This window comes from Mesoplodon bidens (genome assembly GCF_964165515.1).
Source record: "Mesoplodon bidens genome assembly, chromosome: 9".
Taxonomy (NCBI): Eukaryota; Metazoa; Chordata; class Mammalia; order Artiodactyla; family Ziphiidae; genus Mesoplodon; species Mesoplodon bidens.
In genome coordinates, this window is record NC_138166.1 from 11,157,710 (window position 1) to 11,185,513 (window position 27,804).

Sequence of the window (27,804 nt, forward strand, 5' to 3'; positions counted from 1 at the left end):
CTGGAAGGCAAGTGAGTGGTGCTACTGTAAGAATAACCTTGATGCCAGTCTAACATGGTCAATCAGTCATACAATTGGACACGCCATCATATTATCTCACGCCCAGTCACGACACACCTTTTCTGAGGATCTCTCATTCACTTAGTTTCTCGCCTTCAGTAGGGCCAACATTCTCATTTGCATTCAGTTTAAGTATTTATTTCATTTATTAACATAACCGGTAGAACTGAGTTTTTAAAAATATTTATTATATTTCGTTCTAGAAATGATGGTACAATTACGTCACACACCTTTGGGAAGGCATATTTATGCTTTCACACCAGAGCAAAGTTTTATGCATGGCCAGAACTGGAAATACCTAAGCCGTGAATAACAAAGGATAATGCTGTTGAGAGGAGGAGCCCTTGTAAGTTTTCAAAAGCTTTCTTGTCTATCATTTATTTTCGGGCAGGTATCCATCAGTCCAGTGGAAGGAGTTCTGAACATAAAAGGCACCTAGAGTAAAAGTTAGACCTTAACTAACAAAAAGAGGTGCACATGTTTACATCAAGAAACAAAAAGCCCTATTGATGAAACTCTCCTGCAGGCCAATGATAATAATAAATGCAAAAGCTATTGCAACTGAAAAGTCTATAAACACTTACCTGAACCTGGTTCATGAGCTGGATAATGACAATCACTTTGTGTTTTTAAACTTGTGGATGTTTTATCACCATTTAAACAAGCATGAGTACTGTTATTTATATTCACAGGTTTTAGGGGGAAGGGTCACTCTAATTATTTATCCATAGCCAAGATTTGTTTTGTTTTCTCTTAAAATGCATTGCTATGTACTCCATTCATGGATGTGTTAAAAATTACTGTTGTCCTTCGAAGAATGTAGCAAAACCTAAAACTGCTGCTTTAAACCAAATTCCTTTAAATGACTATAGAGCCAGTAAAGCTGACGTTTTACTATGATTTAAGCACCTGAAATATATTCTAACCAACTGATATTCTCTGAGCTAGAATGAGGATCCTCAAAATTTGTATGCATGTACAAATATTGCAAATTAAGCTAGTAAAAACTTGAAAAATACAAATAGTTTTTTAGTACAAAGATCCAAAATCCACATAGGGGTCTGTACTAAGAGGAAAATGAACAGGAAGCCAGCCAACATGTGTCTGCATTTTCTAATCTGGAGACAAAGGCCTCAGCGGAGCCAGGTGGTATTCAGCTGGGTCTGGTTCTTGATGCTGGTATCCATTTTTAGCACTTCGCGAATAGCCATGGTCGCGTAGGTAGAAGGAGGGAGAGAAAAATCCATCTTCAGAGCTCTGTATTTGCCTTCTGCCCGGCAAGAAAGAACAGTCAGAAAGTAAGGCAGCTGCAGACAGACTGGGGCGAGTCACATAATCTCTATACAGATAAAAGAACTGTGCTCCTTTCTTCAGCCTACTTCCCATGGGGCCTCAGAAAATGAGGCATGGAAGTAAGAGATCTGTGACTGAAGGATCCAGCTGAATCCCTAAAGTAATTCTACCTGGAACCTTCATAGAAAGGGCAAATGACAGAAGAGCATAGGAGAGAAACACACGTAAAATGAAAAAAAAAAAAAAATTTACAGCACAGGGTAAAAACAGACAAAGGAATGGCAAGAAGAATTTGACAATGAAAAGGCATTTTAGACTCTCTTGCTGGGCTTTCACTTAACTTTGTTAACTCTCTATGGGAGTGGGGAGGATATTCAATCACCTAATATCATAACCTTCTATAATGTTCATTCATTTTCAGTGGGAAATACTCTTTTAATCACTGACCTCCAACTGTAATCATAAAACGAAGATGACAAAACACAAAACAGAAATCATAGAGTGGGTTGGGAGATGGTGGTGATTATAAGATTTTTTTTTTTTAAAGTATGTTTTTGTATGAGAAAACATTTCAAAGTTGACACAGGACTGATGGCTGAGTAAACTTACCAGAAGCAAACACTGGTGGTGGTTTCCCTTCTAAGTTGTCCACATCTGTGTTGAAGAGTGGAATTTTAGGATCATCATATGCAACGACTTCCCTTTGAAACACATAAAGAAAAGTGTGAATGTGAATTTCCATAACAGGCACTAAGTTACTCATCACCATTTGTTTAGCAAGGAAAACACACAGGCCTAGTGTAAATAATTCTAGGTGGGAGTATTCAATAACAGAATACAGCCATATTTTATATATAAATACTATATAGCAAGGTGACAGATGATGCCAGCCTATGGTAAAAATAAAAAATGTTTCCCTAGGATGGAAATTCCTTTTGTATGTAGTTGGTAAGTAGTAAACTTCACTTGGCAGAGATGCAATTGAATTAATCACAGCATCTGTACTTTCTCCAGAGCGGTTATCACCACTAACAACACCATGTTGCTGTGAGAAACTGCTCTCTGGCAAGACGGAGGCCAAGTCTGTCAGCCTCTCTCCACAATCCAGAGAAGAGGAGGGAAAAGGAAAAGGGAGAAGAGATGGAGAGAAGGAAGAGAGAATTTCCTGACAGGGGGCAACTAGTCCAGGCTTTAATTTTTTTTAGTTATCAAATAAAGCTTTACATAATACTAGGTATTAAAGTATTTTAAAATGGGTAATACAAGTATCGTTTTCTCTCTAGAAACATGATAATGAAACAACCATATCAGTGTGGAACTCATAGCTAATTCTGAGTAAGATAACTTGAAAATCTCAGTTTTTTAGGAATAGGGAAAAAGTTCATTCTCTGCACATCGCTTTAATAATTTAGCAATGTCAGTAAGATGTAAACTTAGCCACTTTCACTATATATTTGAATTCCTTTATCTCTTGATAATTTGAAAAATACCAGGTAGTAGCAGTAATGAGAACAGTATTTAATAACAACAATAACACTTTTATGCCAGGCTGTAAGCAATGAAAAATATTTATATAATGAAAAAGGTTAAAATCTAGTAGTTCAGTTCTATTTCATTCCAGACTATTACTCACCAGCTGACATTCTGAGGACGAATAATGATCTTTCGGTAGGCCCCTGATAAGGAATAATCTCTAATTTTGTGTCTCATGTTGTCAATATCAAGATTGTCCGCTGTGAGCATTTCCCTGTAGGCTTCACTAACTAATATAAAACAAAATCAGTTGGAATGCAGCACGTCAGCAAGCTACCTTGAACTACAGAGAGTAACGTAAATTCTGTCACCTTAACAAAATTAATCATCTCAATTTACAATCCAATCTGTTCTCTGGAATTAAAACGTACTGACTTGCTAACTAGTACTAGGTGTCTCCAGTTTAGGTTTGGCCGACTTGTAGGTTATTTTTGCAACCAGGCACAGTACCTGGGGTTAAGGGTCCCAAGGTGGCTACAAAAGGCCATTTCATCAGAAGTTACTCAACTACAATGTATATGTACTCAGAGTTGGAAGAGACCATATACAGAGCCTCAAACTCCTTCCGGAAGAAGATAATTATAAATAAATGTATAAAAATAAGAGACCTGGGAACACCATCTGGCTCACCCTCGCACCTGATGTAGAAACTTTTTTACAACACCAGAGAGAGACAGTCATCCAGCCTTTGCTTGCATGTTGCCATTTACAGGGAGCTACTACTTTGTGAGGCACGCAATTATTGGAAAATTTTTTCTGTGCCATGCTGAAATATGTTTTCGTGTGATTTCTGTCGACTGCTTTGGAACACAGATTAATTGCCTTCTTCCACATGTGCTCGTAAGTACTGGGCCTTTAAGCCATGATCTCCTCGAGACCAACAAGTGCCTCCAACTGTCCCTCCTTTGGTATTTCTGTACTCCCCACCGACCCCTCATCTGCCTTGGGTAACAGGCTTATGTTAATAGCAACACCGGATACTTTTCATGTAGACTACCACCAAACTGGCCTTTTCCACCTGTACACTTGATCTTTGAACGTAAACATGAGAATTTACATTTAACCCTATTAAATGCCCTCTGCGGTCCTTTTTAAATACTTATTTTCCATATAATTAACATTAACTGTTATGGGTTATACTACTTGCAAATATGATAAGCAGATTTCTTTACTCATGTCATTTGTAAAAAACGTTGGTTAGACCAGGGTCAAGGAAAGACTCCCTCACGACCCACTTGTGAGGACAGCAGGGATCCCTAACTGAGCACTGCTGACACCAAGTGTGCCTACGTCATGAATCCACATGCCTGAACCACCACCCAGCCAGTCTGTGAGTCCCTGTCTTGGCCACGAGGTCTCCACAATCAGCTCTGTCAAAGGCTAAGCTGAATGTGTGTTTTAACTGATACTAACTAGCCCAAAGTTTCTGAGCTTGAGAGGTACCAGAAAGAAGAGTGCTTTCTTTTTCTCTCTTGGAAAGAGGGCAAGTGTGGCTCCAAGCATCTCAGTGCCTTCCTTCTCTACCTCCTGGTACTGGTCTCTGGTTCCTCGCTGCACCATTTGTGCCATCCACGCAGCACAGGCAGGCCACCCTCCCTTGTCTAGCGCCCTTATTCAATCTCCCTCCTCTTGTCTAGTCCTTTTCCATGAGGCCAACCTCACACAGTGGTTTGATTAGTCAACATGTAAATGGCAGACTACCACTCAACTCTTTTATAAGTATTTGCCTTATCAAAGAAGGGTGTTAATCCTAATCATTCTGTAATTTCAAAGAATATAATGTTGATAAGTAAACTAATTCTGGACTCTTGAGAGAAAAGATGTTTTCACAGGAAAACACCTCCGACAGACCAGCCCTGGTGAGAAGTAAACTTCCAGGGTCAGTTCTAACCAGGGTAGTCCCATGCTCAGGGCTGCTTCCTTTTTTTCAATTTCTGAATCCTTCAACAGTAAAAGTTCCAATTCCCCTGTCAAAATGGCATCCATGCAGGTACAGAAGTAATTCTTATCAGCCTCTGGGGAATGGGAAATAAGGGTAGGGAATGCTAAGTTTCCAGTTTATAAACTTCTGAGCCCATTGACTCTTAAAACACAATGAACAGATATTACTTAATGCGGTTAAAAAAAAAAAAAGGTTAAAAAAAGCAATGTTAAAGTAGAATTATCCATTCTCTTTCTCAATGACTCTTTCCAAACCCTTCCATCCTTAGTAAGAATTAGTGAATTTCAGAAATTTAAAATACAGTGCCAATAATAACAGTCACGGCAATAATGATACCAACACTATCACCACCACCACCACCTCCACCACCTGGTTTCTTAATGTAAATCATCCATCTGAATGCATCTATTTCAGGGAGACTTTTATAAGCAAACATGGCTTATGTATGTTTGAAATCTGAACATTTTTTCAAGTCGGATGGAAATTAAGGTTCTAAAATCATATTTAAAATACTGATTTTTTTTTCCCCCTCTCTCGACTCTTGGCTGCCAGTGGCTTAATTATGTCCGACTTTAACTACCTTCCCCAGAGGAAACTTACTTTTATGCTGGGGGTAGATAACATCAAAACCAGGCAAGGGCATTACCACATCATGGATGGAGTAATTATTAACATCGTCTTCCTCAATACAGGCGGCTGCGGCTAAAAATATACCAATGGATAAATTAGGAAGAATTAAGAAAACAGGCAGTATTTCCACAAGCCCAACCTTCTAAAATTACACATCTAAGTAATCAGAAATGCAAGCGTGCCCAGGTTCAGTGCCCCATGAAGCTCACAGCAATTAATTTGGAATATATGCCTTTCTGTCTTTTCTATTCTACCCGAAAAATAAATATCGTGGATTCAGAAAAAGTAGAAAACTAAAAATAATCTATTTCTCAGCTGCACCCTCACGTTTTAGGGCTCCTGGCTTTTAGCTTCTTTTTCCTCATCAGACAACACTACAAAATACTATTTGGAAAGTTATCACAGATGAATGCATTTTGCTAAAAGCATAAACAATGGGGAAAAAAAAACCCGTCTGTATTTAGTGGATGAAATGTGGTGGCACAGGGGACACTAAAATACACCAGATGTGATCAATATTGGGTGAGGAAAAATTAAATCAGGAAAAGATTAATGAAAATTTCCATACAAATGGAAAGCTATAGTGCATTTACTGGGCACACCTGCAGATGAGCAGACTGTCTCCAGGAAGTAGCCAGGAAGAACATGGACTTTGGAAACAGACTTGATTTGATTCCCAGACTTCTCTTTTATTTTTTTTAAAAAATTAATGTTTATTTATTTATTTATTTTTGGCCACACTGAGTGGCACGTGGAATCTTAGTTCCCCGACCAGGGATCGAATCCATGTCCCCAGCAGTGGATGCAGAGTCTTAACCACTGGCCCGCCAGGGAAGTCCTAGCCTTCTCTCTTCTTTTATCCAGCTGTGGAACCTTGGGGCAAGTGACTGAACCTCGTGTGAGGAACAGAGAGAATGCTTCACAGTAATACTGAGCTTTAAACTAGAAGATGCAGGTAAAGGGCTTACTTGGCACAAGGCCCGGCACACAGTAAGGGCTCAACAGCAGATGGGACTGTTTGCATGTCTTATGAACATTTCAGGCACGGAGTGTGCACTAAATGTCTATGATATCACAGCCCCATGTAAAGTGCGCTCCAATCTTGTGTTGACTTAAACTCTTTTTTTTTTCTTTTTTGCGGTACGCTGGCCTCTCACAGCTGTGGCCGCTCCCGTTGCGGAGCACAGGCTCTGGACGCGCAGGCTCAGCGGCCATGGCTCACGGGCCCAGCCGCTCCGCGGCATGTGGGATCTTCCCGGACCGGGGCACGAACCCGCGTCCCCTGCATTGGCAGGCAGACTCTCAACCACTGCGCCACCAGGGAAGCCCGACTTAAACTCTTTAAGACTGGCCAACAACAGCAGGGAGGCTGAAGTATACCCAGAAGTGTAGAGAAGTATTAGCTAGACCCAGATTAGGGTTTGCAAAGGGATCTTAGGCAATACTTAGTCCAAATCTTATCCTAGTTGAGAAAATGGAAGCCTGGAGAGAGTCAGGGGCATATTTTCAAATCAGATGCCTATTTTTCATTACATATGACAGATCCATACCTGTCAGTCTGAGCTTACAATGTCTTTCCATTTCAAGCTTACCAGGCAGCTATCTTAAGCAGCAGCCAGGCTGGATTTTAAGCACTAGTGTCAAATAACTGAACCCAACTTTGGGTGAGCAAGGATGCTGTCTGCCCTTTTACCTCCTTTGAGAACAAGGTCCCCCGGGACAGGGTTCAGTCCGTACTCTTCAATCCTCTTGCTCACCATGTTGTTCCACACATAGCTCTGATAGCTATGAATATACATTAAGCGATTGTTTCTTGGTATCTGACGGGAGGAAAAATAAAACAGGCAAGAGAAAAAAAATATACATTCCAAATATTAACAGTACTGTACTTTCCAAGACATCCCACTTGTTTAGTGGTGCCCCTAGTACAAGAAACTCGTAACTTCAATCTCCCATTTTTCTAACAGCCTGTAGAAACAGTAACTGACACACGGCCACCAATTTTAGAGGCGGAACCCCTCAGACTAGGGGGTGTTCATGACCAGGAGCAGCTGCAGCGGCTCCCGTTTTGCACCCACAGTTCAGACGTTCACGTGAAGAAAGCAAGTGCTTTGGAATTTATACCCTAAATCAAAGATACAGACTTCAAACTCAAGGAATTTACACCTCAGTCATAGAGCTAACAGTGCTTTCTAATTCTATGGAAGGAGAAAGCCTGTATGACTGAACTGACGACTAATTTCCTGCAGCAGGAATCCTGATTTTTCTATACATCTGGGGGAGAGTAATTAAGACTTACAGTTAGGAGTTAAACTTCAGTCTATCTGTACTATACAACGCAAACACCAGTACAGGCTACACTTACCATGATGCTACCCAGTCTTGAACCACCACAGAGAAACCACACTAAAATGTAGTCATTTAGACCACTTACTGTGCACAACCCTCTCACTGAAGCAGGTTACAGCTCTGATGCTAGACAGACTAAGAGAAATGAACTAGCTCTATGATGGGTTCTGAATTTCTCAAATACCAAGACACTTAATTTAAACTTCCTTGTAGGTATTTTCCACACACATGCTTTCCTCGTGCCTTGCATGTTAACCACCACTGCCCCACTGCCTGCACCCACCACCCTCCCCTATCACCACCCAGGGTCTGAGCAAGGATCCCGCAGGCAACACCCCTCTCAGAGATCGCCAAAGGATCCTTATTTACCTTCTGTTCTTCCAAATTTTAGTAAAATATTTAAAGATAAAAAGTTCAAAGCATTGAGCCACCTCGAGTCAGCGCCTGACTTCACAAATTGCACTCACTATGCCAAACGCAGAGACTATATTCTTCAGTCCGTACTTTGAAAGTCCTCGGAGAAGCTGCCCCTCCACACACCTTTTGACAGGTAGTTTTCGGAGGGCAGCGGCTGGGTCTTTGGTCTTCGCCCATTCCTCCCTGCATTTAACCAAGTACCCCTTTTCAGCTGGTGGGGGGAAGGAAAGCTGTGATTAAACAATGTATCCAAAAGACAGTTCTGTAACTTAAAACACTTCACAGAGAACACAGAATTAGAAAGTGCTATTTGTAAGAGAGATACTCTGAAGAGCTTCTGGTCACCTGAGAATAACCATCAGAAAGTGAAAAGATGGGAAGGCCAGAAAGTTTACAGAACCAGATGGCTTTCAACATGCTACCACCCCAGGACTTAAAGCCAATGACTGTTCATTATCAAGCTGACTCAACATCAGACAAAACCTTGGCAGTCCTTTCTTCCTTCCCTCTCTTTTTCTATTGTACTGTCAAATTTAATGGGTTACTTTCCGTAAAATTAGACAACCTTATCTCTTTTAACTTGCAAATGAATAATTATCCAAAGTGGGCATAATTATTTTGCTGATTTGTAAAGTGGTACTTAAATCCTTTTCCATACAGTATGACATTAGAGTTTTTAATGAACTCTTCAAACTTGAAAATCCTCAGTGTGTTTTTGCCAAGTTTTTATACTGTATTACATTTTGCTTTAACAAATTAACCATCAGTGAAATCTGTTTGGATTCCTGTATGTTCAGATATTTAATACTGCATGGAGAAAAGGAAATGAATGTATTCATTTATGAATTAATAAATTAGATGAGCTTAAGACCTGAAAATAAGATATAAATTATAAATCTCAAATATATACATAAAACTTGTGTAAAAAAAGACATAAACTATACTTTTTACTTTAAAAACAGTTTTAAAAATTCTAAAATAATGACCCCAATTTGTACCTATACTTCAATTCAAAGCAATTCCATGAATATCTAGTCATATATTCTTTTTTTTTCTTAAGATTATTTTTATTCTCACCTCCAGAACGGGGTTTCAATATTAAATCCATGACTTCAGCCCAGGAATTTTGTAGTATAGCTCTAAAATTAAACAGCATTTATTTTACTTAATTTTGCATTAAGATGAATTTTATTTGCCCAAGCCTGTGGAGTAACAAACCATATTAACTTTATACATTTTATTAAACTTAAAATAAGCAGAAAAACTAATACAATAACATAGATTTCAAATGTAAATGTCAAAAGAAGAGAAGAAAATTTAAAATATAATGTTTACTCATAACATTTAATATCATTTCACAGTTTTAGAAAGCTGTTAATAGTATAAATACTACCTAGTCATGCTTTAAGCTGTTATACATGGTATGATCTGTATAAATCAAAGTTGTCTTTACATACTAAAACTGATTTGAAACTTCTCAAAAAAAGTCTCCCATGTTAAATACTTTCTTGCCCAGATAAACAGAATAAATACAACGTATCCTTCTCTATTATTGTTGCCAAAATGGAAGTATCTTTACATTTGCTGATTATAAGTTATACAGGCTTCTTTAAACAGTACATAAGAAAGGTTACCTGATATCTAACCTTTAAAAAATAAACACTGTTAACAATTCAGAGTGTAGTTTTCAAGACTTACTTGATCTTTAAGTGTATGCAGTTTTTTCTTTAACTTTTGTTATACTATCTTTTATCACACAGAGGTTGTATTTCATGTATCATATCTGAACATTTTTTCTAGTTAAGATTTCTGCTCTTGGAGTCATACTTAGAGAGGCCTTCCCTACCATAAGAAAATAAAAATCTCTTCTATTAATTTTTGTTTTTCTACTTAACTAGCGTTTTTATGTTTCACGTTTAAGTTAATCTATATGTTTGTGTATTAAATTATATAAAATGCTATTTTATCTACTGATGAGATCATATGGATATTTAAGCTACTAATGCAATGAATTAGATTAATAGATATCCCACTGCTGGCCCTCCTTGAAGTCTTGGAACAAGCCATGCTCCATCAGTCTTTAAATATACTCCTGAGTGACACATTATTCAGCTGGCTAGGCCTTCAGTAACATTTCCAAAAAGAGGACAGTATTAATTCAAGACGAGGAACTAGTGTGCCATATTTCATGGAAAAAGACTTCTGTGCTCAGAAACCTTTGTTATCTGGCTGGCCTCTTGAGTTTGTAAATAGTTTTATTGGAAAACATCCGTGACCCTTAATTTATGTACTATTTCTGGCTACTTTCACACTGTAACAGCAGTGCTGAGTAGCTACTACACACACTCCATGGCCCACAAAGCCTAGATATTTACCTTTACAGAGAAAGTCTGCCAACATCTGGTGTAATATATTAAAATTTCTTAACTACGGGACTTTTTAACACTTTTAAGATACTACCACACACGTGAAGGTTCAGTATATATCACCATACTAAAGATGGATATATTTGGTTTATAACAAGCCATCCTATCTGGCTCACCACACATTAAAATATTTTCTACTTTTCTGACATTATCTGTCCTTCTTCCACCTTCTTTTTTTATTTTTTTAATTAAAAAAAATAAATTTATTTTATTTATTTATTATTTTTGGCTACATTGGGTCTTCATTGCTACGTGTGGGCTTTCTCTAGTTGCAGTGCGCGGGGGCTACTCTTCGTTGTGGTGCGTGGGCTCCTCATTGAGGTGGCCTCTTGCTGCGGAGCACGGGCTCTAGGCAGGTGGGTTTCAGTAGTTGTGGCACGTGGGCTCAGTAGTTGTGGCTCACGGGCTCTAGAGCGCAGACTCAGTAGTTGTGGCGCACGGGCTTCGATGCTCCGCGGTGTGTGGGATCCTCCCAGGTCACAGCTCGAACCCGTGTCCCCTGCATTGGCAGGCGGATTCTTAACCACTGTGCCACCAGGGAAGCCCTAAGTTTTTTAATATGGTGTAAAAGTAAAGTTCCAACTTCATTTTCTTTTTCTTGCAGGTGGATAGCCAGTATCCCCAAACACTTACTTGTTGAAAAGTTGTCCTTTCGCCAATTGAATGATCTTGTCACCCTTGTCAAAAATCATCTGACCATATATATTAGGATTTGTTCCACTTTTTTTTAAAAAAAGTTTGACTGAGGTATAACTCACATACCACGTAATTTATCCTTTAAGTGCACAACTCAATGACATTTAGTATACTACAGAATTGTGCGACATTACACCATCAATCTTAGAACGTTTTCATCACCCTGAAAAGAAATCCTGACCCGAACCCACCAGCAGCCACTTATTCTCCATGACCTCTGCCCCACCAACTTTCTGATTCTATGGATTTGCCTAGTCTAGACATCTCATACATAATGAATCATACACTATGTTGCCGCTTGTGACTAGCTTCTTTCACTGAGCATGTTTTCAAGGTTCATTCAAGTCATAGCATATATCAGTCCTTCATTCCCTTTTACTGCTGAATAATGTTCCATTGTATTAATATGCCACATTTTGTTTATCCACCTATCAGCTGATAGACATCTGGGTTGTTTCCATAATTTTGGCTGCTATAAATATCAGTGTAAATTTTCATGTTGGACATATGTATTCAATTCTCTTGAGCATATTCCTAGGAACGCAATAGCTAGGTCATATGGTAACCCTATTATTTAACCGTGTAGGGAAAAGCCAGACTCTTTCCCAAAATGGCTGTACCATTTTAGATTTCCACCAGCAGGTCATGAGAGTTCCAAGTTCCCCACGTCCTCATCAATACTTTTCTTTTTCTTCTTTGGCTGCATTGGGTCTTCGTTGCTACACGTGGGCTTTCTCTAGTTGTGGCGAGCCAGGTCTACTCTTCGTTGCAGTGGCTTCTCTTGTCGCAGAGCATGGACTCTAGGTGCACAGGCTTCAGTAGTTGCGGTGCACGGGCTCAGTAGTTGAGGCATATGGGCTCTAGGGGGCACGGGCTTCAGTAGTTGTGGCTCATGGGCTCTAGAGCACAGGCTCAGTAGTCCTGCCGCACGGGCTTAGTTGCTCCACAGCATGTGGGTTCTTCCGGGACCAGGGATTGAACCCATGTCCCCCGTTTTGGCAGGTGGGTTATTTATTTATTTGTTTGTTTGTTTATTTATTATTTTTATTTTTGGCTGCGTTGGATGTTGGTTGCTGTGCGCGGGCTCTCTCTAGTTGCGGCGAGCGTGGGCCACTCCTTGCTGCGGTGTGCGGGCGTCGCATTGCAGTGGCCTCTCGTGTTGCAGAGCACAGGCTCTGGGCATGCGGGCTTCAGCAGCTGCAGCATGCCAGCTCAGCAGTTGTGGCGCAGGGGCTGAGTTGCTCCGTGGCACGTGGGATCCTCCCGGACCACAGCTCGAACCCGAGTCCCCTGCATTGGCAGGTGGACTCCTAACCACTGCACCACCAAGGAAGCCTGGCAGGTGGATTCTTAACCACTACACCACCAAGGAAGTCCCCCACCCATACTTATTTATTGTCTGTCTTTCTGATTTTAGCCATTGTACTGGGTGTGACGTAGTATCTCATTGTGGTTTTGAACTGCTTTTTCCCAGTGATTAGTGATTCCTTAGTGATGTCAAGCATCTTTTTTTTTTTTAATTAATTAATTAATTTATTTTTGACTGTGTTGGGTCTTCGTTTCTGTGCGAAGGCTTTCTCTAGTTATGGCGAGCGGGGGCCACTCTTCATCGCGGTGCGTGGGCCTCTCACTATCGCAGTCTCTCTTGTTGAGGAGCACAGGCTCCAGACGCGCAGGCTCAGTGGTTGTGGCTCACGGGCCCAGTCGCTCCGCGGCATGTGGGATCTTCCCAGACTAGGGCTCGAACCCGTGTCCCCTGCATTGGCAGGCAGATTCTCAACCACTGCGCCACCAGGGAAGCCCAAGCATCTTTTTATGTGCTTATTGGCCATTAGTCTATGTTCTATGGACAAATGTCTACTCAGATTCTTTGACCATTTTTAGGTTATCTGTCTTTTTGTTTTTGAGTCGTAACAGTTCTTTAAATATTTTGGATTCAAGTCATTCTTCCACCTTTAAACTATAAACGGAGGGTTTTTTCCTTTAGGTGGTCCTGTGGTGGTAACAGTGGGCTACTCTGAAGCTAGGAAACATTCTTGTGTTATACAAATTGTTGGTTAGGAATTCTGAATGGATTATATACCGACTTTATACTTGGGCATGTTAATGCAATTTTGGTCCTGAATAAATCTGATGTCATTTTCATTAGCTATTTTACATTATCTTTGGAGTGCAAAATTTACAGGGTCCCATGGCCGCTGTTCTGCCGAATTAGCTACAAATTCAACTAGCTACAAATTCAACGGGTGATAAGCCTTCCCTTAAATATTCTGTCTCACAGTACAATTAGCATCTTCATTATCAATGTCCTCTGAACATTAGCAAGATTGAAAATATTATCTTTTACTATCTAACAATAGTGATTATTATTTATTACAGTTTTCTTCCTGGCAACAATTTTTTTCTCTGGTTAGTATATTCTAATTTTAATATATTACTTTCCATTTATTGAGCACTTCCTATCTGCTAGGCATAGAAACAGGTATTGCATAGACTTCATCTTACTTCATTTTCACCACCCCTGTGAGGCTGGTGTTATCCTTTCCATTTCACAGATGACTAATGTGAGGCTCAGAACTGAAATCTGACTTCAATGCCTGAGGGGCTTTGTTTTGTTTTGCCTTTTTTTTTTTTTTTGGCTGAACCGAAAGGCTTGCAGGATCTTAGTTCCGCCGACCAGGGACTGAACCCAGGCCCTAGGCAGTGAAAGAGCACAGTCCTAACCACTGGAGCGCCAGGGAATTACCCGCTTCTGCCTGAGCTTTTAACCCTCACAACACTGCCTCAAAGAGGTAGAGGAAATACTACATGATATTTTTCATTTTGTGCTCTTAAAGATGCATGAACAAATGCAACTTCATGGAGTCAGCTGCTGAACCATGGACTGATTCAAGAAGAGCCCCTCTATTCTCAGGGCTGCACCTGACCAACTAGTGAGCTTGGGCAGGCTCCCTAAGCCGAGATTCCATCTTTGCTAAAATAAAGGGTTTGAAGCACCAGGAAGAACAGGAACTAAATAACCTCTCAGGTCACTTCCAACTCAGACTTGCACAGTTCTAACTGCCACGTGAATAATTATTTAGGTAACACAGTCTCTGCTGGACAGCAGGAGAGCATAAGTAAGTTTATAAACCCAAGTATTTACTGATGGGATTCCCACCCTAGCTCGCCCTAGAGGGATTTCCTGTTATCTCAAAGCTAATCAGAGAGTTCTTAAAATAAATTTTACTTGCTAATTGCGTCTTATACCACTTTCTTTAAAGGATGGGGGAAGGGTAGGTACAAGTTTAAGGAACTAGGAAGCACTGTTAACAGAGATCATAAACTACACCGTCTCCTTCAGGCTACTTTGGGTCTGAGTTACCCAACTGCTACTGTTGGGTCACTTACTGAGCCAAGATTTACCTGTAAAAAAGAAAATAAAATAGAATCCCTGGAGGGGCTATCAGGGGAGAGAGAAAAACTTTACTTTTCAAGTTATGTCTTTTTGAACTCTGATTTATTTTTTCACCTTGTGCATGTATTACCATAAAACAGAACAAAACTTAGGAGGAGTCTGTGGATCAGTTGGTCATCCAAAAGGATGAGACACACCGCTTCGTTTGGCTCAGATTTCCATTTTTTCTAGGAAATCTAGAAATAATTAAAAACACCACCAATAAAAAACATCCTGCTTCTTTTTTTTAAGAAGAGAGCTCTTTTAGACGAAAGGTAAGAAATTAAATACAAACCTTCCAACTTGATATGTGGGGACAGCTGTGGTTCCAAACCTTTGCATTCCATAGTAGTTAATAAATCCAATCTCCTTGAGAGAGTTCATGGCTTGTTCCACTTGGTCGTCAGTTCCAGTAATATTTCTGTAGGGGCCCAAATTACCCAGAGAAAAAAATTTACAGGCAAACACATTCAGGGATGCATATCACAAACGACATAGCTTGGCTTCTGTGCCTTTCCCTTGCCCCCTGCAGCTTTCTCTCTACCTCCTGAGGACGCTGTCTTTTAAAAAAATTGTGACATATACACAACACTAAATCTACCTTTTTAGCCATTTCTAAGTATGCAACACAGTAGCATTAAGTATATTCACAATGTTGTGCAACCTTTACCACCATCTACTTCCTGAACTTCTTCATCTTCTCAAATCGAAACTCCGCACCTATTAGACAGTAGCTCTCCATCTCCCGGCCCGCACCTTATACCCCGGGCAACTTTTATTCTATGTCCTACGTCTATGAATTTGCCTATTCTAGGTACTGAATATGAGTGGAATCATAGGCCGTCTTTTGTATTTCAAGGAGACGGCTTCTTTCCAAAGGTGGTGCTGAGTTTTGAGAGGGGTGGGCGTGTTGGTACAAACACTGCAGCTGTGTGTGCTCTCCCAGCCTCATCAGGTCCCACCCCGCCTTCCCAGCTGCCACGGGCATCTGCACCAGCTCACTGGGATTAACAACTGTTCTGAACAGACTCAAGGTTGACACAGCAAGACCCTCTCTGGTCTGCATTCATACCCGCAGCTCTTTACCTGAGGACAACAGTGAAGTGATTCCCTTGAAGCTCTCCCAATTTCAGAGGGTTTTTCTGATAGCTGAAATTCCCTAGCTTAAAGTTCATCAAGCACTTATTCAAGTGGGCAAGTCTTTGCGCAGTTATTCTAAAAAATATGAAATAAAAAAAGGGGCAGAAAGAGGGTCATGAGCTATCGCCTGGCTGAAATGGTCTAGGACACTTCACTACAGAAAACGGCAGCTTGAAATCAGACTACACACTAAGACGATGGAAAAGAAAGGCTCCGCAGCTGGTGGGGTGAGCCTACCTTTCATGTGCCTTTGGAATGTTCCTCCAGCATGAGGACACCTGTTCCTATTGGAATGATGCAACCTGGGCCATGTTTATATTCTTAGAGCCTCATGTTACTTACATACTGATAATGGAACAGTATCATCTGTGAAATTTTCTAGTTTTTTGTGAGGGGAGAGGGGTGAGAAAGGGAGCAGAAAGCAATCCCTACAGGTAAAAAGATAGTTATGAAGCATTAAAAAAGTCATATTTTCATTTTTGTCCCTCAGAAAAATATTGTAAACTCACTACAGAAAACTTGGAAAAATACAGAAAAGTACAGAACAAGAAAAAAAAATTCAGGTTCATCACCTGAAAAAAGAATCTGTTAATATTTAACTTTGAATTTCCTCCCATTCTTTCTTTCTTAAAACTCATGTCAGATATATTTATATAATATTTATCTTTATCTGACTATATATATGTAGTCAGAATCATACCATAATCTGTACCCTCCTGCTATCATTTAAATGGCATTATAAAATTTTCATGAAAAACTTAACTTCTGTAATAGTAATACACATAGAAAAAGAAATACAATACTAAAAGGCCTCTGTTCTATCTCTATCCCTCAACACCCCTCCCCACTGGCAGCCAACATTAAAAGTTTCTTGTCTATTCTTTCAGTAACACTTTCTGTACACATAGATATACCTATTGTCTTCTCTCTTTTTGGAATTTCTTTGTAAACTTTTAATAGATATATATACAGAAAAGTACACAGATCGTAAGCGTTCTGCTTGACGGATTTTCACAAAGTGAAACGACCATGTAACTAGCATCCAGATCTTCCCTTTCAAAAAACAATTTTTGTTACATTATAAATTGTTCACCATCTTGCTTATATTCACTGAAAAAATGCATATTACAGACTAGGCTTATCCATACAGTCCTTCTAGAGCTGCCTCGCTCTGTGTACAGCTTCAAAGAATGGCTGCTGCACTGCCTGGATCCTTTCTCTGAACTTTATCTGACCAGTCCCCTGTGATGGGCATTTAAATTGCTACCCATCTTTTGCTATTACAATCCACTCTATAACACATACCCTCGTATAGACTTCTTGGTGCATCTACATAGGTGAATGATTCGGATAAGCCCCTAGAATTAGAAGGCAGGGATTTTAAATTTTAACCCCTATTGCCCTCCAAAAAAGTTACACCAATTCACACTCACACCATTAATATGTAAGTGCCTACTTCTTCAGGCCGGTGTCTTCTCACACAGCATGTTATAAACCTTTTTGAGCTCTGTCAGCCTGATAAGTTAAAAATGCTATCTTGGGGCTTCCCTAGTGGTGCAGTCGTTAAGAATCCTGTCAATGCAGGGGACACAGGTTCGAGCCCTGGTCTGGGAAGATGCCACATGCCGCGGAGCAACTAAGCCTGTGAGCCACAACTACTGAGCCTGTGCTCTAGAGCCCGAGAGCCACAACTATTGAGCCCACGTGCCACAACTACTGAAGCCCGTGCACCACGACGAAGAGTAGCCCCCCCTCACGACAACCAGAGAAAGCCCGCACAGCAACGAAGACCCAACACAGCCAAAAATAAACAAATAAATTTATTTTTTAAAAATGCTATTTTGATTTTTATCTGAATGCTTCTTACTATGAGAGAAACTAAACATTTCTTCATTATCTTGACTGTGAAGTACCTGTTCGTCCTACTACTTATTTTTCTATTGGATTGTTAATAGTCTTCTGTTTTCATATATTAAGGAAATCTACCAAATAGCTTGCAAATATTATCTCCCATTTTGTGAGTTTATTCATAATATTTTACACTTCAGAAAATTTCCCAACTTCATGTTAAAAAAAATCAAACCGGAGAAAATTGGCAACACTATAACAAACAATCCTATACCTCACCTGTAGATTTACCAATTGCTAACCATTTCCCAGATTTACTTTACATATATTTCTAGATATATGAACACCCACACATTACATATATGTGCATACATACACACATGCAGGTAAAACCCATGTATTTTTCTGAACCACGTGAGAGTGAGCTGCAGACCTAGGGACACCTCACCCCTAAAGTGACTGCAGTGTGTATCTCCTAAGAACAGCAGAGTCTCCCACGTTTCTAACCACCGGTCACCCTCACGAAGCCTATGTGAATTCAAGGCCACTGATGAGCAGTCCACATACAAATTCACCCAATTCTCCCAATAACATCACTTAGATTTTTTTTTTTTTACACCTCCTTAAATTCAGGATCTAATCAAGAACCAGGACAATCACTGTTTCCTCACAGTGAGATGCCCACATTTTGGTGGGCATATCACGTAGGTGATGCTGTGGCTTTTTCGGTGTATCGCAGTGAAACGGTACCTCCCTCTCCTTTCCCTTTTTTAGTTGGTAATCTGTGGGGTGACATTTTAAAACTTCTGTGACTATCCTCTTCCCCCATAGTCTTTCATCCAACTGTTTAGGTACCCGAGGATAATTTTTTATTATTATTATTTTTTCGCAGTGCGGCATGTGGGATCCCAGCTCCAGGAGCAGGGATGGAACCTGCACTGCCTGCATTGGAAGCACGGAGTCTTAACCACTGGACCACCAGGGAAGTCCCCCAAGGGTAATTGTTGGCTGAGGCAAATATTACTGTGTTGACTGCGAAAGACTGTTTTTCTATACCCACCACTCCTCCTATATTAGTTTAGCATTCTTCTACAAATAGGACTGTACAGTAAAAATTTTTTTTTTCATTTTCCCATTTAGGTTGTTAGATAATATAGAGCAGAGTTTTCTGTGCCATACAGTAGGTCCTAGTTGGTTATCTTTTCTTTTTAATTTTTACTTTATTTTGATTTTTAAAATTATTTATTTTTGGCTGTGTTGGGTCTTCATTGTTGTGTGTGGGCTTTCTCTAGTTGCAGAGAGTGGGGACTACTCTTTGCTGCGGTGCACAGGCTTCTCGCTGTGGTGGCTTCTCTTGTTGCGGAGCACGGGCTCTAGGCATGCGGGCTTCAGGAGTTGTGGCTCGCAGGCTCTAGAGCACAGGCTCAGTAGTAGTGGCGCCCGGCCTTAGTTGCACTGCAGCATGTGGGATCTCCCCGGACCAGGGCTTGAACCCGTGTCCCCTGCACTGGCAGGCGGATTCTTAACCACTGCGCCACCAGGGAAGCCCTGGTTATCCATTTTAAATACAGCAGTGTGTACATGTCAATACCAAATCCCCTAACTATCCCTCCCCCCTCCCCTCCACCCCGGTAACCATAAGTTTGTTCTCTAAGTCTGTGGGTCTGTTGAATTTCAGTTAGTTGAAATTTAGTTAGTTGCATTTTAGTCAGTTGAATTTTTTTTTAATACCTCTGGGATTTAAGTCTATTTAGGAAGGGGTGTCCCTAGTCAGAGATTATTTTTTTAAAATAGTATCCCCAGGTATAAGTAGAGTACTTTTGCAGTTGTTGTTGTTTTTTATGAATTTATTTATTCATTATTATTATTTTTTTTTTGGCTGCGTTGGGTCCTTGTTGCTGCGCGCAGGCCTTCTCCAATTGTGGCGAGCAGGGCTACTCTTGGTTGCAGTGGCCTCTACTGTCGCGCAGCACGGGCTCTAGGCACGCGGGCTCAGTAGTTGTGGCTCGCAGGCTCTAGAGCACAGGCTCAGTAGTCGTGGCACACGGGCCTAGCTGCTCCGTGGCATGTGGGATCCTCCCAGACCAAGGCTCGAACCCATGTCCCCTGCATTGGCAGGTGCACTCCTAACCACTGCGCCACCAGGGAAGCCCCAGCTGTTGTTGTTTTAGAGTAAAAAGGGTATTTTTCCTTTTGTTTCCTTCTGGCCAACAGTAGTGACGTACTTTTTGTCATGTCTCATTTACAGCAGTGCCGGCCTCTATGAGGTCCCTAACACCCTAATCTTGACTACTGGTTTTTTAAAGTCTACAATGGCTGTGGCAAAGAAGAAAAGAACTCTGGCACTGGAGTCCCAGGGGCTTTGACTGGCAGTTTCTGTTTACTCTCCCCAGTCAACTACTGATGCCCAAAGTGGCTCATTTAGGGAGGAGGTCAAGTTCTCCTGCTCTGCTTTAAATTATGGACTCCCTTCGTCCTAGGCAACAAGGGGGTTAAGGAAAGAAGAGGGGAAAGCTGTTCACACACAGTCAGCAACAGCATCATCTGCTGCTCAGTGGCTTTGGTTCTGCATTTTAAATAATCAGCATACACATGTCTTTTGGCTGTCTTTTTTTAAAAGGTAGATTGAGGAGTATAAATACTACACCAAGGACCTGGTTACAAAAGATAAATATTCATATTACATCTATCTGTAATATCATATATCTCTCTCTATCCATCTACCTTCGCAGTGACACTGTGGCTGATACCGCCTTTCAAATGGCTTTGTTAATATTTGGCAAAGTCTTGCCTCTTCCAGTGAAGACATATAAAAACTCAGGTAAGAAGTCAATTTAATTTTTTTTTTCAGGTGGCTACTCAGTTATTTCAACAAATTCACTGACTCAAAACTTTTCTTTGGGACTTCCCTGGTGGTGCAGTGGTTAAGACTCCACGCTCCCAATGCAGGGGGTCAGGGTTCGATCCCTGGTCAGGGAACTATATCCCACATGCATGCTGCAACTAAGAGTTCGCATGCCACAACTAAGGAGCCAACCTGCTGCAACTAAGAACCGGCGCAACCAAATAAATTAAAAAACAAACAAACAAAAAAACCAACACTCTTCTTTGCTGATTTTAAATGCTACTTGCTTATATACTAACTCTGTGGATATATCTGGGTCTGTAATTATTCTAATGCTACCCGTTTATGTGCCAGTATCATATTGCTTTAACTGCTATACTTTTTTGGCCATGCCATGCAGCATGTGGGATCTTCGTTTCCCGACCAGGGATCGAACCTGTGCCCCCTGCATTGGGAGTGTGGAGTCTTAACCAACAGACTGCCAGGGAAGTCCCTACTATACTTCTATAATATGCTTTAAAATATACTGAGGCTGGACAGCTACACGTAAAAGAATGAAATTAGAACATTCTCTAACAACATAAACAAAAATAAACTCAAAATGGATTAAAGACCTAAATGTAAGACCAGATACTATAAAACCCCTAGAAGAAAATATAGGCAGAACATGCTTTGGGCTTCCCTGGTGGTGCACTGGTTAAGAATACACCTGCCAATGCAGGGGACACAGGTTTGAGCCCTGGTCCAGGAAGATCCCACATGTTGCAGAGCAACTAAGCCCATGTGCCCCAATTACAGAGCCTGCGTTCTAGAGCCCGCGAGCCACAACTACTGAGCCCATGCACCACAACTACTGAAGCCCACATGCCTAGAGCCCACGCCCTGCAACAAGAGAAGCCACCGAAATGAGAAGGCCGCGCAACAGAACAAAGACTAGGCCCCGCTCGCCACAACTAGAGAAAGTCTGCGCACAGCAACGAAGACCCAACGCAGCCATAAGTTAATTAACTAATTAATTTTTTAAAAAGAACATGCTTTGACATAAATCATAGCACTGTTTTCTTGTGTCCATCTCCTAGAGCAATGGAAACAAAAGCAAAAACAAACAAATGGGATCTAATTAAACATAAAAGCTTTTGCACAGCAAAGGAAATCATAAACAAAACAAAAAGACAACAGACTGGAAGAAAATATTTGCAAATGATGCAACCAACAAGGGCTTAATTTGCAAAATATACAAACAGTTTATACAGCTCATTATCCAAAAAAAAAAAAAAAAAAAACCAATCAAAAAATGGGCAGAAGACCTAAATAGACATTTCTCCAAAAAAGACATACAGATGGCCAACAGGTACATGAAAAGATGCTCAATATTGCTAATTATTAAGAGACATGCAAATCAAAACTACAGTGAGGTACCACTTCGCACCAGTCAGAATGACCATTAAAAAGCCTACAAATAACAAATGCTGGAGAGGGTGTAGAGAAAAGGGAACCCTCCTACACGGTTGGTGGGAACGTAAATTGGTAACAGGCACTATGGAGAAGAGTATGGAGGTTCCTTAAAAAACTAAAAATAGAGTTGCCATATGATCTAGCAATCCCACTCCTGGGCATATACCCAGAAAAGATGAAAACTCTAATTTAAAAAGATGCATGCAGGCTTCCCTGGTGGCGCAGTGGTTAAGAATCCACCTGCCAATGCAGTGGACACGGGTTCGAGCCCTGGTCCGGGAAGATCCCACATGCCGTGCGCCACAACTACTGAGCCTGCGCTCTAGAGCCCACGAGCCACAACTACTGAGCCCGCATGCCTAGAGCCCATGCTCCACAACAAGAGAAGCCATCGCAGTGAGAAGCCCGCACACCGGAACGAAGACTAGGCCCCGCTTGCTGCAACTAGAGAAAGCTCGCGCACAGCAACGGAGACCCAACGCAGCCAAAAATAAATAAATAAATAAATTAAAAAAAAAAAAAAAGATACACGCACCCCAGTGTTCATAGCAGCACTATTTACAAGAGTCAAGACATGGAAACAACCTAAATGTCTACTGAAGGATGAATGGCTACAGAAGATGTGGTATATATATACAACAGAATATTACTCAGCCATAACAAAGAATGAAATAATGCCATTTGCAGCAACAGGATGGACCTGGACATTATCATACCAAGTGAAATAAGTCAGACAAAGACAAATATTATATGCTTTTACTTATATGTGGTAAAAAAATATATATACAAATGAACTTATTTACAAAACAGAAACAGACTCACAGACATAGAAAACAAACTTATGGTTACCACAGGGGAAAGGGGGAAGGGAGGAATAAACTGGGAATGTGAGATTAACAGACACACACTACTATACATAAAATAAACAAAGACGTACTGTATAGTACAGGGAACTATATTCAGTATCTTGTAAAAACCAATAATGGGAAAGAATCTGAAAAAGAATATATGTGTGTGTGTGTCTGTGTGTATATACACACATATATATATATAAGTATAAAACTGACTTTGTTGTACACCTGAAACAATGTAAATCAACTATACTTCAATAAAAATAAATTAAAAAAAATAAAAACAGGTGGTAAGTTAGAGAAATTGATTATTATAAATCCAGAAATATCTTAGGGTGGAAAGTATAGTTAAAATGTTTTACTAGTCTAAGTGTACAATTTACCCCACAGCGGAAATCATCATGAGAATGTTTCAATAAAAACATTTAAAAAACGAAAATATATATGTATTTATACATATATTTTTTATTTTTATAGATATTTCATATATATATATACTAAGGCTAATACCCCTTTATTAGTCACTTTTTCCAGAATTTTTATGGCTAGTTCTGTGTCTTTCCCACATTACGATCAGCTTGATTACACTGAAACATTCTATTGGTATTTTCATTAGTATCAGCACAAATTTATACATTTATTCATTAAAGGACATTTATATGTATCCAAGAACAGGTTATGGCATTCATTCAAGTCCTTTTACATCGATCAATAGCATTTCAAAGTTTCTTCATAGAGAGAGAGATCTTATACTTTACAAAAATCTTTGTTTCTAGGTATGTTCTTTTCTTTTAAACTTTTTCTGTGTAAAAGAGTTTTTTCCATTATAATTTCTAACTGGCTATCATCTGAATATTGATTTTTGTACATAATCTTTCCTATCTTGTATAACTTTCAGTCAACTCCTTGTGTAGAAACAATAATATATCAGTAACAAAAACTGCAATTTGGCCTCCTCCCTTCTAATATTTACACCACTTATTTCTTAATTCTGTTTTTTGTATTACAGTATGCCTAGAACAATGATAAATAGTGGTAACAGTGTGGTCATCTTTATTTACTTTGTTCCCAGCTCTAATAAAATGCTCTAGTATTTCACCATTAAACAGGACATTGGCTTTTCATTTGAGACTTTCACACTTCGCCCTTTCCTTTAATAAAGAGCCTTTCTGAAAATTACAACTCATCTACTATGGTCAAAAATAATTCATCAATTGCAATTTACTTATTTAGCCATTCATTTAAGATTTTCCAGTTTGGGTCACCTGGGCTGTTTACAATTTTTCAAAATTACAAATAATGCTGCACAGTGTATCACTGTGCCTAAGAAAGTCGTTTTAAGTTTTTCTGAATTCAGACTTCCTCTGAAAAGACATCTATGCTGAGAACCACCAGAACAAAGAGCGTTTGTGCTTCACTTTGTTGAATACACTTCTCTCTTTACTACTCTGGACTGTGCAGTGTTTTTCAGCCTTGGTTCTTAAGCACATTCCTGCTGGCTCTTGTTATGAGGAGCCATGTTCCAGCTTTGCCTGGAAATACAGGGGTCGGGAGGATCTGGATGTGGCTCCTGGGCCCGGGGCCTGCACGAGAGGCTGTTCTGCCCCAAAGTGCTTGGTCTATCAACCCAGAGCAGCTAATCATGGAAGCAGCCCCACAGCAGTGTGCGCCCCTGCTCTGCGGCCTCTGAATTTCCAACATGACATGAAAGATTAGTGGGGAAATTTTATCTTACTCCCTTGTTAAAAATATGCTGTTACTGAGTTAAACTGTTTAGAATCCACCAATAGAATACCAGTTTGCCATTTCATCTCAGAGAATTCTTGTTTCCTTGCTGAAAATTTCCCCATACTCCCTGAAGACAATCAATTCCTTGATGCGTTATCAATCAGTCTTATTTGTTTCCTGGGTCAATATGAGCAGAAACAGCCTGACCAAATTTCTTGAGGAAAAAACATTTGTCATTATCCCATTAATTATTATAAAATGTAGGAAGGGCTTCCCTGGTGGCGCAGTGGTTGAGAGTTTGCCTGCTGACGCAGGGGACGCAGGTTCGTGCCCCGGTCCGGGAAGATCCCACATGCCGCGGAGCGGCTGGGCCCGTGAGCCATGGCCACTGAGTCTGCGCGTCCGGAGCCTGTGCTCCGCAAGGGGAGAGGCCGCAACAGTGAGAGGCCCGCGTACCGCAAAAAAAAAAAAAAAAAAAAAAAAGGGTAGGAAGCTAGCCTGAGAAGTGGGCAAAGCTCGTACTCCTTTACCCTCTCTCCTGGCTCCAAATGCCCTGTCCAACCCAAGTACCAAAAAGGTGTGAAGTGGGTCCACACCAGCCTGGGCCAGCTGCTCAGAGGCAGCAGATGCAGGAGAAAAAGGGCGCCACATCCTTGACTTCAGATATACAGGGACAATGGTAGAGCCACAGGGCCTAAGTTAATCCAGAAACAGTATCCTGGAGTCCAGGCAGGAGAGGACGGAGATGAACAGAGGGAGGAACAGGAGGTCAGAACCCCTCTGTGGTCAGTAACTACTGTGGTAGAAACGAGTGGCATATTTAAGAGTCAGGAGGAAAGAAGGAATCAGATAAGCGACTTGGCAGCTCTGGAGAGAGCTTATGGAGACTGATGCCCAACAGACATGAGAGACAGCTCTGTTCTTTTTTTTAAAGTTGAGCTAACATTAACGTAACAAAAAGGTTATCGTTTTAACCATTATAAAGTGTACAATTCTGTGGTCTTTAGTATATTCACAATGTTATGCAGTTGTCACCACTATCTAATTCCAGGACATTTCTCTCACCTCCAAAAGAAACCCTACACCTACTGACCCCATTCCCTAGATCCGCGGCTCCTAGCAACCACTAATCTACTTTGTCTCTATAGATCTCCCTATTTCGGACGTTGCATGCAAACATAATCATATAGCATGTGGCCTTCTGTGTATGACTTCTTTTATTTAGCATGATGTTTTAACCCACGTCGTAGTATGTATCAGGCCTTCATTCCTTTTCATGGCTGAATCATATTCTACTGTCTATTCTTAAATACACCACATGTATTTCTGAAACCCATTAGCACAGCAGAAAGCAAGAGCTACGCTCCGTCCTCATCGGTGTGGGTGCTCCCTGAGAACTGATGGAATGAAGCCGACAATACTTTTCACGATACTGTTCATGGTTTTAACTGTGATGATCCCGGATCAGGCTCTTTGGCTGTCAATTCACAGCAATTCTGTGAGTAGCTTGGGACTACCAAAATCTTGCGCTGAAACGTCAGGAGCCAACCTAAGCAGCACGTTGCACAAAAAAGCCTTTATTAACAAAGCCAGGGAAATACTGGCCCAGGCTCAGAAAGGAGACTGGCAGGAAGAGGCAGGAAAAGAAACAAATCATGCTGAATGAGGCTGTTCCTGCTTGAGATCCTGTTAAAACTACTAGGTGACTTTGGAGAGTTACATGAAGCTGAAAAGCTGCTTATCCGGAGGACTGATCAATTCAGCAATAATTAAAATCCTTGTGTGCTGGAGTGGGTTTATCCTGTCCACCAGTTCTCACGGGAAAGGCCAATCTGCCCAGCCCCACGTATCCATTAAGCAAATGAAGGGTGTAGCCTGCATCCGCAAGATAAGTGCTATGTGCTTTCCAAAGGCCAACATTTAGGTGTCTAATATGGTTTCTTACTAAGTCAACAGGAAGATGATAAAGGCAGCAAAGGTCTATGAATAGAGCCGCACTGTGATCAAGTATGACACCTGGTGGCTGACGAAGAAGAGAAAGAAATACCTTCACTCTTCAAAGATGTCACATCATAAAATGCAATAGAAAATAACGAGATGCCATTTTTTGACCCTCAAATTAGTAAATTATTTTTTTCTTAGATCGTGGTGTGTGTCAGGGAGGATTCTGGAGAAGACTAAAGGTGATAAACTGGTACCACCTTTCTACAGGGCAAGTAAACTCTGCTAACAAAAACCTAAAACCTAGAATTTCACATTCCCTTTAAGTCAGTAATTCCGCTGCTAAGTTTATCTTAATGAAGTTATCACAGATGTGTGCCAAGATTTAACTCCCAATATGTTCATCATGGAACTGCTTATAATAGCAAGAAATGGGAAACTATGTAAACATTCAGAAATAGAACAGGAGTTCATAAATTAGGATGCATCCATATATTTAAAATCTTTTGCTACATATTAACAGGGAAAGAGGTACATCATTTATTGCTTGCAAGAAAAGAACACACTTTAAATAAATATTTCGGTTTATAAGGAAAAAAGAGTCCCCTACAAAAATATACCAAGCCATAAGCACAGCAATCTCTGAGGGAGTACAATTATGGTGGAACTTTCATTTTCTACCTAGTTCCTTCCGTGTTGAAAACAAATTGAACCAATCTATTTTTTTTTTTTTTGCGGTACGCGGGCCTCTCACTGTTGTGGCCTCTCCCGTTGCGGAGCACAGGCTCCAGACGCGCAGGCTCAGCGGCCATGGCTCACGGGCCCAGCCGCTCCGCGGCATGTGGGATCTTCCCGGACCGGGGCACGAACCCGTGTCCCCTGCCTCGGCAGGCGGACTCTCAACCACTGCGCCACCAGGGAAGCCCCTGAACCAATCCATTTTTTAATTTAGGTGGAAACATTCCCAGAGCTGGCCGGCCGGAAAGCACTGGAGTTGACTACAGTGTTATTTCAGGACACCAAAGAGAAGGCAAGAGCCTTCTGTGCCCCGCCGTCCAGAGCACGGAAAGCCCGAGCCCTCGAGTCACTGCCGGTGCCCTAGTGTCAGGAGCTGCTGACGAGCCCATCACCCACAGAGGCTGTCTCAAATCTTCACACTCTTTTTATTTATTTATTTATTTATTTATTTATTTATTTATTTATTTATTTATTCA

At 40.7% G+C, this 27,804-nt stretch overlaps 1 protein-coding gene across 4 annotated transcripts in view; it reads right to left on the bottom strand.

Moving 5' to 3' along the window:
- Positions 1-227: 227 nt before the first annotated feature.
- The window catches only part of PUS7 (pseudouridine synthase 7), a 107,490-nt gene continuing 79,913 nt past the window's right edge, over positions 228-27,804 (bottom strand). For 3 of the 4 annotated variants that reach the window (XM_081244902.1, XM_081244899.1, XM_081244900.1), the window contains exons 8-16: positions 15,869-15,997; positions 15,078-15,203; positions 9,302-9,363; positions 8,275-8,435; positions 7,152-7,278; positions 5,429-5,530; positions 2,987-3,116; positions 1,963-2,054; positions 228-1,330 (exon numbers count right to left, since the gene is read on the bottom strand). In XM_081244902.1, coding sequence (XP_081101028.1) covers positions 1,194-1,330; positions 1,963-2,054; positions 2,987-3,116; positions 5,429-5,530; positions 7,152-7,278; positions 8,275-8,435; positions 9,302-9,363; positions 15,078-15,203; positions 15,869-15,997 — 1,066 coding nt within the window. In that variant the 3' untranslated portion in view covers positions 228-1,193. The remainder of the gene's footprint in view (positions 1,331-1,962; positions 2,055-2,986; positions 3,117-5,428; positions 5,531-7,151; positions 7,279-8,274; positions 8,436-9,301; positions 9,364-15,077; positions 15,204-15,868; positions 15,998-27,804) is intronic. The other variant, XM_081244901.1, reaches the window with a different exon arrangement.